General features: G+C 43.3%; 1 protein-coding gene across 1 annotated transcript; it reads left to right on the forward strand.

Annotated features, from left to right (window-relative positions):
* The first annotated feature begins 9511 nt into the window (after nucleotides 1–9511).
* Nucleotides 9512–12744, forward strand: hpxb (hemopexin b). The gene is made up of 10 exons (XM_070930375.1): nucleotides 9512–9576; nucleotides 10061–10086; nucleotides 10274–10360; nucleotides 10535–10692; nucleotides 10780–10933; nucleotides 11243–11455; nucleotides 11572–11664; nucleotides 11954–12084; nucleotides 12261–12408; nucleotides 12518–12744. The coding sequence occupies exons 1-10, from the start codon at nucleotides 9512–9514 to the stop codon at nucleotides 12742–12744; spliced, it is 1302 nt and encodes a 433-aa protein (XP_070786476.1).
* Nucleotides 12745–13518: the final 774 nt, after the last annotated feature.

A 13518-nucleotide genomic window follows, 5' to 3' on the forward strand; every position in this document is an offset into this window, starting at 1 on the left:
GACTCTTCTTGTCTAAAAACCAAAATCAATAATAGAAAATCATAGGAGTACTTGCAAGTGGAAGTTTTATATTAGTAATGTTCTTCCAAAAGGTTTTTTTTTTTTTGTTGCAGATCTGCATTTGTAATTTCACATTTTTGGTATTTGATATGTTTTTTGCAATATATTGAATTGAATCAGTCCAACATGTGTGGAAATGAAAGGGTTTGTGCTTATTTTCATAATCTGGGCATTTGTGGATGAGGTCACAGTCTATGGAGGACGTTAAGGCCTTTATGTAGAGTGTTGAATTAATTGTTTCTAAAGAGGAGATTTACTAGGACTATAGAATAAGAAAAATAAAGTGTTATAATTTCTCCTTAAAATTGGCCAAAATATGATTTGTTTTTTTTCTACAGAAGCTGGTTAATACTTCTCATATAAGTTTAGAATATATAGAAGTGCAAATGTTTGTGTTTTATCTATCAATGTATTATTATATCAGCTTCCTCAAAGTATATAATTCGTTCCAGAGTGCTCTCACATTATTTCTAGTGCCACTTTATGACAAAACCCTGAAATTAGGTTGGGCAAATTGTTGGGACAGACAGCCACCGTCTGAAAGTTTTACAGTTTTCGCAACACTTCAGTGTGATATTAATTTGTGATGCATCTGCTGCTGTTGACTCAGCCACACGTCTTCCTCCGTGCCCCGACGAAGGCTCACCGTCGCATCCCATCCCCGAGTCTCGCCCACGACACTTTTGTTAAATTCCTCTTCCCTAATGTGCGTGTGATGAATATTTTTCAGATGCTTCCTCTAGGCCATATCTGATCAAAACAAATGCACCTGCACTTTTTTCTTTTTTCTTTTTCTTTTTTTTTTTTTTCCCCCCCTCCCCTTCTTGCAACTGCAACTCCCCCAGGACGGGTAAAAATTGACTCCCTGGCTTCCTCCACCAGGCAATTACGTGCCATCTGTTCCCATCTTGGTTGTTCCAGCTCGTTTTGTTTCTGCGATTGTTCGTCTAATATCATAGGCCTGAAAGTGTTAGAGAGGAAGGGGGAGCGGAGTGGGGGGGATGGGGGGCAAAAATGAGGAGTGGCATGAAGAGGAATTAATCGAATCTAACAGCAGAACCAGATCTTCCCCTCTGAAAGGAGATAGTCCCAATAGAATGAGGACCATTACCATATTCATCACCTAATATTGCCTGCTGTATGCAAAGTGGGAGAGAAGAGCGCAATGTGACTTTCTTGACCACCTTTCTAATTCCATCTGTGAAAGCTCGCTGACTTCTTTTTTTAATTGTTTGTTTGCAACAAGTCCACTTGCTACCTGCTTTGCTGTGATGCCGCCATTTGTTTGGGAGTTGTAATAATAACCTATTAACTTCCCTGTCACATATCGCGCTGGTATTTATTTGTATATATGTGGCTGTTATGCTGCCATGCTGGATCACGTTATTGTTTTGTTACAGTAACTATTGGGCCCATTACTCTCTGCCACACACACACACACACACACACACACGCATACAAGAAGGCTGGTGGATTTAATTGCAGTGATGTTGCAGGCGAGGCGAGCAGCTGGATTGGGGAGTTTTAACAGTGATATCAATAACGGAGCGCCACCTTAGGCCGATATAATTTTCCATCTCTCCTGACAGAGCGGAAGATAGAAGTAATCAGTCACAACACCAGCCAGGCAGCCTGTAGGACCTCGTGTGACATCCAGCAACACTGATGGCTCAGGACCCATCTGTGTCCAGGGGGCAACGCTCAGTGTGTGTGTGTGTGTGTGTGTGTGTGTGTTTGACGATGTGTGTGTGTGAGGATAATTGCTGAGAAGACGTTGGATCCTATAAGAAGAGGAAATCTGTCACTCTGCTTAAAGGCTTATACAGTAAATAGCCAACGTGACTTGATCAGAGGCCTTTATATGTGTTCATATGAGTTATGAACAACAAGTTTAGGGACGCTTTCTTTGCCGTATGTTCAGTGCTTGCGTTGGATGACCAACACTTTGCTCCAAAAGTTAGATCTTAAACTAACTTAGCTATCCTGTCTTGTTTCGGGGGACGAGATTGGGAGCAGGGTGACGACAGAAAGAGAAAAGCATCTGCCGAGAGAACGCGACAAGACGGAATTCTTCTTGTGGCCAATATTTCTACGTAGCTCACTCTCTTTAACTTCTCCACCTGAGACATTTCAAGAGACACTGGACCCAGAGGGACAGAGAGAGTGTGATAACAACATCGAAGTGTATGGATACGGTCTCTGAAAACTGAGTTCAATTTGGACCAAACACCCAAAAATCCATACCAGGGCAGTTGCTTTAGAGTACTTATAAAGTCCCCAGAATGCATCTGAAGACCTGAGGTCAGATGTTGAACATGTATGGCATCAATGATGCAGGGATTTCTTCTTTTTTTTTCTCACAGCTTTTTTCGACATCAGCCGTGGAACCTGTAGACGTGCATCACATGCGCTGATTTCAAATGAATTTCTTGAAAACTCTCACTTCTTTTCCAAAGTTTCCACCCTGCACTGATGTCTGAAATCAAGTGTGAGTGGAATTAAACAAGCCAACGTTTGGAGGCGAATTCACTAATTGGGACCAAACCTTGTTAAAAAAAAAGAAAAAACTGTGCAGACCTGCAACAGACTGCTGATTGACCAAAGCACACAACCTACAAACAGCACAAACAAGTCAGCCATCTGCAACACGTTATGCAATGGGAAATTCACTCGTTTAAGTACCTTTCTGTGACATTGCTTACATTTAAAAAAGTTGTTTTTCTCTGAAATATATAGTCAGAGGGTAGGATTCAGGTGTCTAAATAATCAAGAAAAAGTAGACCCAGTAAAAGATACATTTTTTTTAGTTTTTCATTTGACTTGTCCCTCAGTACCTCTGCCTTAATGCACATGGCTATTCTACTGTATGACTGGCCTCCACAAAGTAAAGTATTGTTTTAACCAAGCAGACTGATTATTTATTATATGATAGTAATATATGATCTTCTATTTAAAGACCATTTGATTAGAGAGAATGCAATGCATCGACTGCACAGGCCGTCCTCTCTTCAAAGCTTTGTATTTGCTGACACCTAGTGGTTGAATGTTTTGGTTCAACTGTATTTGACAATACAATGGATCTGGAGAACAGGCGTCTGCATCAATAAAAGTGTGTTCATTCATTTCATGGTGTATGATTATTACTTGTGTGGCTTTAGATTGTAAAGATTTATTAGCAGGCCGTGTTTCAGAAGTTAATTTGTAAAAAAAAAAAAAAAGCAAGGTCCCTTTTCATTTGAGTCTGTAAAATGTAGAGGACATATCCTCTTACGTTATACATTTAACCGTTTGACCTTCAGTGTGCTGAATGTTTCTCTTAAATTTAAAGAGGGAATCTCAAAACCTGCTGTTACTCCCAAAGTTTCTCTCTCCGTCTTTATATTCAGTCAACACATGCAAGTGGTCAGTTGAGTGATACCAAAAATATCAATTTGTTTATCTGCACACATGAAGACGCCCCTGCTGTGAGTCCTATTAGACGACAACCTGTGCAGAATGCGATCGAAAGAATGAGGGAGGGAAGAGGGGTGAGAAGGGGGAGTGACAGAGGGAGAGGCGGGGGGAGGAAGAAGTGGGGGCTGCAGGACAGAGCAGAGAGAGCAGCGGAGGAAGAGGCACACACCTGGAATTCAGGTAGGACATCTTTAACCTTTTAAAATGCTATTTCTGTGTGTATGCGTTGGTGAAATCGGATATTTCATTCAGAATAAAAACTTCTGTTATGCGTTTGTACTCAGAGCGTAAGTTTGAAAATAAAAAAAAGCCTTCGTTTGGGCCAATTTGCTGCCAACAGATGTCTTTTTTTTAACTGACTGACGTACGTTTCATTCAACATTTCAAAGAGGCATTTACCTGTGAGCGTTATGCTCTGCAACCTGCAGTCAGTGGCTCCATTGTTTAGTTTCGATACGCTGGAATGCTCCTGAACATCCCGCATAATGCTCTCAATTATGAATGGTATCATTTATTCCATAGTCTCAGCACCTCAGCGAAGGCCATCCGGTAGCTTAGCAACGAGTGCCTCTCTCATTCAACATTAAAGTGTAACATGACAAGACCCAGTGGCCTTCACTCCAGGAGAGTGACAGGGATTTGTAACTGACACGTAACCTACATTTTCCCTCATTCCAGCAAACAGATTGATGACTGCTGACCCGTCTGTGCATAAAGTGCAGTTTTGACATTGAGATTGTACTCGAGATTATGCTTTCCGCGTTCTCCTGCTCCGAATTTCTCCTTTAAAATCTCTTTGAAGGAACGCTTAAACTGTTCCTGAGCGGCATATGACAAATGTCACCGATAACATCTTTGACATCGTCTTAAAACATGGGAAACAGATTTTATCCATTGACACTCCGAGGTCACATGTTTCCAGGGGGACGTTATTGTGAACATGCAGAGGTAAACTGACACCTCACCCTTTCATCCTTGCAAAAGCCTTGTTGTTTTGCTCCAGGGGGGTAAAAGGCTCTCTAACTAGGTCTACACTGTTAACATATACATGCTGGTACCCACAATTGCCAACTCAGAATATGATCCATTTTGCATGGTCAGAAAGAGTCAGTAAAAAAAAAGGAAAGAAAGAAAGAACTGACCCCTCTGCTGGCAGTTTCTCACATACCTTGTGTTGGTGGTGAAAGACAGAGTTCAGTTTCAATGCCTGGAGCAGATAAGCGCTGCTGTTTCAACCCAAAGTGACAATGAGGGTCTGTGCTGCATTCGGAAGCAACTATTTGAGACTGTTGAGGTTTCACGATGAGTGACATTAAGAGAAGTGACTTGGCAAACAAAGACTCACGAACCCTTCTGCCTCAACTTGGCATCCAACTAATAGTCTGATGTTGGAAATAGCTGTAAATACTGATTGAACTGTATCATTTAGATGAAGAAGTACAGCACGAATCTGGTAATTCAAGGCAATGGGTTAGGGTTCAGCAAGCTGTTAATTAACATCTAATTTAGGACATTTATTGTTGTAGTGATCGGTGGCTGCCAACAGTGTTGAAGTCTGAATACAACGCTGACCTCAGGGAAACAGGACAGTGGTTACCCGAGAGCACTTTAGAGTCTCGTGAGAAACTGAATATTGTGTGGGATGGATAAAGTTGCAACGAAAGGGAACCTGTGTCCCAGTTTTAAAACAGCAACAGAAAAGTCCTCCCAGGATTTATCTGATACACCTGAGTCAACAGGTAGGTCAAAAAGATTTCCAGGAGGACTGAAGAGTTCATTTGCAAAAGATAACAGGTGACTGCTTTGGTGAGGAAATGACGGATTTGAACCAAGACCTTCTTATCGCATACAAATTGTTTCAAATGTTGTTTTGTAAATGCGGTGTCACTTTCTTCCAAAGCTGGACATTTTGTTTTGAATTGAAACTAAAGTATATGTTGTAATATCCTTAAATGCTTGGTTGTAAGGGCTGTGCCTTTTCTATTTTTACGTCTAATCTTTCACTGTTTTTAATGGCTGATGATAAAGGTTTTCTTTTGCATTTTCTTTTTGACTTTACAGACACATACTCAAAAAGCAGCGACAAGAAGCGAACTGATAAGTGAAACTCCATTTGACAAGAGGATTGTCCAAATCTGCCATCCACGATGTTAATGCGGTCTCATTCTGAGAGAAGAGCCCTCCTTGGGTTCTCAGCCCTGCTGACACACAGCACTCCAAAACAGAGAGATGTGACCTCCCAACCTCCCCTATCCTTCACCCCACGAGAGTCCATCTTTACACCTGTATCTCTTACGTCACCGCCTCCCTGGGTGGCTCAGGCCCTTTCTAACCTGGAGAAAGGAGAACAAGAACTGCAGAGCCTCAGGGAGCGACAGCAGGCCGAAGTGGAGGAGGTGAACCGCAAATTGGACAATGCTGTGATTGAAGCTCAGAGAGAGGAGCGTCGCCTTCTTGAGAAGATTGGGCAGGAGCACAGAGAAGCCCAGCAGCACCTTAGTCAGGTGAAGAGGGAGAATGCTGCCGCGGTGCGAGTTGTGCAGTCACTTGTTGACATGCAAATTAGAAAAATTGGACAACTAAAGGAGCAGATACAAAGATGGGGCAGTACAGCTGGTGGATCCAACAAAAATCAGCTCCAAAGAGGAGTGGCAGAGGTCACCCAACCTTGGGAGATCTCTCTAACACTGAAAAGGGTCAGTTTCTTACCAAACCCTGGGTCCAAGACCTCAAGCATAGGGGAAGTTGATGTTCGTGAGCAAGGTATGACATACCCAATTGGTGTCTGTGGTGTCCAAGGACAAAAGTGTGCCTTGCACTCAGGGGATACAACGTTTTCAAACATTACCCCTCTTGAAATTCGAAAGGAACCACAACCAAACAGAGCAGGGCAAAGGTACAATCCAGAGGAGAGCAATAAGGCAAACAGTGGGAACATACGAGTTGTCCGGAAACTACGTCTGTCAAGCTCTACAGAGAATGAGGACGAGCTCAAATCACCCACCTTGAAGTCATCCATACCAAGACACCGTGGTGTATCTGAGTCATCCCAAGATGAGGAAGTGGAGTCCGTGTGGTCAGACACACAGGGGCAAGACCTTTTCCTTGCTATCCCACCAGTCTCTAGTCAAGGTGAATCTGAAGGTGATGAATCTGATGGCAGACAAAATGGAAAAAAGAGGCGCTCCACACTCAAGGGTAAGAGGAAGCAAAAGGCCCTTGTCTTGGTCTCGTGTGAAGAACCATCCTGCCCTCCTGAAGAAACTGATGAAAAAAGCAGTGACATAGCAATATCTCCAAAGACTAGGCGCAAAGGTTCACTCTCCAGGCACAGTCTTGTAGATCTTTCCACTAGGCTTTCTCAACACACTCTATCCAAGAAAAAGACCTCCAATGAATCTTCAATGGACAGTGGAAGCCCTCCATCCCCAGTAGATAGTGAGGATTCCTGTTACACCTATACTGTGAATACTCCAGTCAATGGATCCCTCAAGCAAGAGCACTACCACTCAATGTCCATCGGTGACCTCTCTGGTAAACCTCGCCCTTTGATTAACAGTGACAATGGTGAGCGTAGAGGAATCAGGAAGGTCAACAGAATGCGTCTTGCCTCTGAACCTTCAACTCTTGAACAAGGCCAAGGAAATGACACAGAATTTGACAGGAACACCATGAGTTCTGATGAACGACAATCGAGATCCCAGACTCGTGTTACACAGGGTATAAGCTTAAACCACGTGAGCAGGTCTCTGTCAATGTCAGCTATTGAAGGAGACAAATTACATCAAGTCAAGGAATCACAGCAATACAGCAAGGACAAGAAAGAGAGAGTTGTGCCAGCTTTGAGGGACCTGGAGGAAGAGGGTGGTTCAACTGCGCTTGACTCGGCTTATCTGGTCAAACAGTTTGGAAAACAAGGATCAGGTCGCACTGACTTCAACCTACCTAGCGGCGTCCATGCGACTGTCAAAGGGCAGCTATTTGTGGTGGATTGTGGAAATGCCCGCATTCAGGTGACTGATCTCCAGAAGAATGTTGTACAACAGGTGTCTCCTTCAGGATCAGAAAGGTCTTCCCGCATTTGCAACTACTTTGACATAGCTGTGAACTCAAAGGGCCTCATTGCCCTGACCTGTGCTGCTGAACGAGCTGTGTTGGTATTCAGCCGTCATGGACGCCTCCTGCAAACATTTGGAGGCACAATGATTGGTTCTGCCAATGAAGAGTTGGATGCTCCTAGAGGGGTGACTGTTACTCATCAAGATGAGTTCTTGGTTGCTGACATCAAGCGTGGCACCCTTACTTCCCTGAAGCTGGACCCCAAAACAGGGGCCAGATTGGAGCGTACAGTGGTGACCGGGTACCACAGACCCTACCTGGTGGCAGCCTGTCTCACCACTGGGCTCATGGCAGTATCTGAACGGGGAAATGAGACTGGACGTGTCCCATGCATCCGAGTCCTGGAGCCTGGCTGGAACACCATCCGAATCCTGGGGGTGTGCTCTGGCCTGGGGCCTGTTCTGACCTGCCCTTGGGGTCTCTGTATCGACAGCAATGGAGATGTTCTGGTGGCCGACTGGGGCAAGCAGCACCACCGTGTTTTTATCTACCCATCCAAAGGAGTTGGCTGGCCTCTGGTGACCGAAAACCTGAGTAGCCCAAGGGGCCTGGCACTGCTCCCTGATGGCCACATGGTCGTGTCAGACAGCATGAATCACTGTGTCAAGATCTACCGTTACAAGTGAACTACGGAGGATGATGAAGACAGAGATAGAAACAAACATGGATAGAGTAAAGACCAATTGCTGTGAGAGATTGAGAGGGTTACATCTGTAATTGCAGACAATATCCTTGGAAATGTATAATGTGAGTTTCTTTGAGTATCATTTACAGCCTCTACCTCCAACCCACTCTGATTTGATCATGTTTGATGGGATTTCAAAATGGACATAGTACTTTGTGCTTCCCATTATATTAATCAGTAGAAGCAAGGCAAGTGTAGAAGATTAGTATAAAGAAAAATAGCATCATATCTATTTAGGACAAAAGATACTGAAGTAGTGGATACAAGTACTAATGCATGCTTTTAAATTACCCTTGAGTGTTTCTAATGTTTTTTTTTTTTCTCAATTAATCTACAGTAAAGTTTGGTAGCTCATAATTCTGTGTGCCTGAATAATACGGAATGAAAATTTGGGAATTGTGCCCATATTGCAAAACATTTAATCAATCAATAATCAAGACAAATGTGAAAACTCTCAGTGTAATCTATCAGTTTAATCAGCAGCGCAAACTATTTAGTGGGCTTAAGTTTGGGAGGGCCTTAATAATTTTTGTACTGTTGATTTGTCTGAGTAAAAAGAATTAAACTTTGATTTACATCTAATTTTGCATGATTTTGTTGTTACTGGGTCTATTGCCTAACCACACCTTACCACGCAACCTGCAAGGCTGTTTATTAGCTTTTTGGGTATATCTCTGGTGACTGATGTTTGCACAAAAACCACCAAATAAAAAATGGGGACAAAGGGAGCTTACCGCTCCTGAACATGTGATTCACAAACACAGTAAGAAATCGGTAAAACGTTAACCAAACGTCAATCATTTCATACGAAATCCTCATCATGAGATATTATCATACATAGATATGTATAATGTGCTTCAAGGCAAATGCTGACAGTATAGAACATAGCTTGTGCTGCACATAATACTAATGTTTAAAGAAAAATAAAGTATATCACCAAGAGTAAATTGTAATGTCTGATCCTAAGTTGGTCATGACAAAGCCTCATTTTGCAATGACAAAAATTCCAACACCCTGTCTATGCAAACACACACACACACACACACACACATGCACACACGCAGGCAGTTTCCTAACTTGTCCACCCACACACACATTTCAGTATAAAAGTGCAGTTTCAGCTCCTGCACAGCCACAGCTCTGCTACAGAGTGAGACTCAGACGTCAGAGGACTTCACCAGAGGACCGCGCAGCATGGAGCTGTTAACCAAAACTCTCTTTCTGTGCTTAGCACTTGCCCCCACACATGGAGCACCCGCGTGAGTATTAAAGAACTCTTCTGTCTTGCAATGAACTGACACTCAGAATTGGTCATTGAGGTCAGGACGGTGCTAGTCCTCGCATCCTGATCCCAAAGATCCTTCACTGCTCACGTCGTGTGCGCGTTTCAAGAGTTTGTTGCATTGGATTACATCAAAACTGTAAGCTGTTCCTGTTATTTTGTCCACCCCCCCCCCGTTACTAATTCGAATCATTTCTACGGCTCATTTTCTCTTATCTGTTTAACCAGTGCAGCTGAAATGCGCCAGTCACTGTACAATCATTTCATCACTCTATTTGCTAGTTCACAAAGTTCACCGGTTGGATCAATCGAGCAAATAAAAGAATGCAAAGTCATCGTATGCCCTTGGTGGTGTGTCACTGATTGACTGATTGATTGATTTTTTTTGGGGGGGGGGGTGAAATGTAATGTGGTGCTTTGCCGAACTGCAGAAAAATAAGGATCTATTTTATCATCCCCAGGCACCCACAAGAGGCAACAGTCGAAGGTGGGTTTTTGCTAAACATGTTAAAAGTGTGTCCATAATTTGTCTGTTACGTGATAGCTAAGCATCAATCACAGAGGTAATCTCACAGAAACAAGACGTTCTCTTACCATTATTTCAGTTGCATTAATGATATATATATATATATATATATATATTTAAAGTTCTAGTATCTATGTTTGAAATAAAGATGGAGCTGCTCTGCCAGACCGGTGTGATGGTATTGAGTTTGACGCCATCACTCCTGACGAGAAGGGAAAGACTTTCTTCTTCAAAGGTGTGGAACACTTTTTTTTTAAATAGAGTCTCTTTTTACACGAGGTTGGTTCAGAATGATGTACTTTTTTTTTTTTTTCTCATGAGATTATTTAAGTTTCATTTCCTATATTTTTCCGACCTGAAAACATATTTCTTGCAGTGTAATGAAACTCCTCTGATGTCTTCCCTTCAGGCGCCCACTTGTGGGGGGGTTTCCGGGGTCCAGCTCAGCTCTCCAACGAGTCCTTCAAGGAGCTGGATGACATCCATCACATCGGCCATGTTGACGCTGCCTTCCGCATGCACAACACAGAGAACCCCGACGATCATGACCACATCTATTTCTTCCTGGTATGACCCACAGATACTTTTCAGTTGTGATATGATGAAACTCGAATATCTGCCACTGGTCTTTACTCTTTCTGGCGTAATCTCCAGGATGACAAGGTGTTCAAATATTATAACCACACTCTGGAGGACGGGTATCCAAAAGAGATCCAGGAGGACTTCCCAGGAGTCCCCGATCACCTGGATGCTGCTGTGGAGTGTCCCAAAGGAGAGTGCGTGACCAACTCAGTTCTCTTCTTCAAGGGTATGTCGGCATTCACAGCAAAAAAACTTTATTAATCTCACTAACTCAAGACTACAATTAAATTGTGGATTATCTCAGGATTATAAAAATAATGCTGCCTCCTAGTGGAGGAAATTAGCTGCAGCAGGAGCCGCCCACAAATTAAAACCAGGAATTAGAGCCTGTTAGTCAAACTGTCCTAATACTGCATGCCTATATTATATCAGGTAGTCCTGCTAATATTGGCAGAAAAACTATGATATAATTAGGATACTGTCAGTAAATGAGAATTGGCAACCATTTTCTAAAACGAATCATTTCCCCCCACAGGACATGATGTGCATGTTTATGACATTTCCACAAAGACAGTGAAGACCAAGACGTGGTCTCACCTGCCCATCTGCACCTCTGCTTTGCGCTGGTTGGAGCACTACTACTGTTTCAATGGACACAACTTCACCAGGTTCAACCCGGTAACCGGTGAGGTCAGCGGTAACTACCCAAAAGACGCCCGCAATTACTTCATGAATTGCCCCAACTTTGGTGAGTTCATCGAGTCAAGAACTGTCAGATTTTGTCTCAAATCTTACATAAAAGTATTGATAAAAGTATTAACCTCAAAGTAAGGTAAATGTGTAAGCTTCTGTATCCGACTGCAGGTCATGGCGGTGATTACAAAACCCCCAAATGCAGTGAGGTCAAAATAGATGCCATCACCACGGATGATGACGGCAAAACGTACTTCTTCGCAGGTAAAGTCACATAAACCAAGACAGTAGTCTTGTTAAAAAGGAATAGTGCAACATTTTGGGAAATACAGCATTTCCTTGTTTCCTTTTGGCTCCAGGCTTTATGCTAAGCTAAGCCTAATTGCCTGCTGGCTCTAGTTTCGTCCTTAACATACACATACATGAGAGTGGTGTTGATCTTCTCAACTGACTCTCGGCAAGAAAGCGAATAAGCATATCTCCCAGTATGTCAAACTATTGCCTTGATAATTTCTTTCGAGCTTTCACTAAGGCTACAGTTTAATCTGCTCAGGCCGCATCTTCATGCGTCTGGACACCCACCGCGACGGCCTTCACGGCTTCCCAATCACCAGGACGTGGAAGGAGGTGACCGGCGGGGTGGATGCTGTCTTTTCCCACTCTGACAGAACCTACTTCATTAAGGTAGACCTTGAAGTAACAGGTCAACATTCTTCCTGCTTTCATTAGAGACCTCATCCCATTCTACATTCTGACTCCCATCTGGTCGCAGATACAGGACACGGACGATGTGTTCTGTCTCTCGGTGTGTCGGTCAAAGTTAAAACTAAAATCTCTCCCGTTCTGCCAAACACCTGCAGGATGACCAGGTTTACATCTATAAAGCAGCTGCTCACCCCATCCTGATTGAAGGCTACCCTAAAACCCTGAAGGAGGAGCTCGGCATCGAAGGACACGTGGACGCTGCTTTCCTCTGTCCTGACGGACACACAGTTCATCTAATCCAAGGTCGGGTTCCATGGTTGCTTATTTCTCCTTGAGGTTTTGAACTCTTGAAATTTATATTTGCTTCCAAGCGATTGACAAAACATCTTTACACACACATTTCGTCCAACAGGACAGAGGATTCGCGATGTCGACCTAACCGCCACGCCCAGGGTCGTGACCCGAGACGTGTCCCTGCCCTTGTCCGACATCGATGCTGCCCTGTGCAGTCCGGAGGGAGTTAAAGTGTTCAAGGGCTCGCAGTATTACCAATATGAAAGTGCCCTGACACTGGCTGCGAGCAGAATCGCCCCCGTGCCTCTGAATATTACCTCAGCCTTGATGGGATGTCAGGACTAGGTTAACCAGGGAATGAGAGAATATTTCACAGTCTTGATCGTTGTCCCCAAACAATACAGAGAGACAGCATTAGCATCAAACATCAACGTTTCTCTGCCCTCATGCACACAGTGATTCGGACTGGATGAAAGAAGGTTAACCACAGTAATAAACTGCCAAAAGATCTTGATTTTGTGCACCAATGGAGGGGAAGGACGTTTCATCATAAAAGAGAATTGAAGTCGATAGTTGTTTGGTGAATAAAAAGTGGAAAACTGCACATCTGGAGTGTTATTTCAGTTATGACCATGAAAACAACTTTATGATAATACAACAGAAGTGTTTCATTGGTTTGTGTACTTTGAGTTTGCAGATGTGAAACTGCCAAAAACCAATTACAAAGACCTAAATCCAGAGGGAACTTGTAATGTCAGAGTTTGGCCACTAGAGGACCTACTGTACAAATGAATGTTACACACTGGCCGTTATGAGAGAATCAGCTTGACTGATTGAAACACCTCCATTAACAGAGTCTTAACACAGACTTAAATGAAATGTATCAACATTAAGAAGCAGCCGTTTTTCACAGGCCACCTCCCGATCATCAAACTGTCAAAGTGCCCATTTTTAACCAGCACGTCTGCACCCTGATGGGAACTTAAGTGGTCTAAGTGGCTCTTTTGTACGCGCAAGTGCCCTCCAAGAGCCTGTGTGGTCAGCCCAAATGCCCCGCTGGTTAGCTTAAGTGCTGCTCCAGTGTGAAAACCAGGGTTAAAAAAAGAACCCTTTCCCCAT

Source organism: Enoplosus armatus, chromosome 24, assembly GCF_043641665.1.
Source record: "Enoplosus armatus isolate fEnoArm2 chromosome 24, fEnoArm2.hap1, whole genome shotgun sequence".
NCBI classification, from domain to species: domain Eukaryota; kingdom Metazoa; phylum Chordata; class Actinopteri; order Centrarchiformes; family Enoplosidae; genus Enoplosus; species Enoplosus armatus.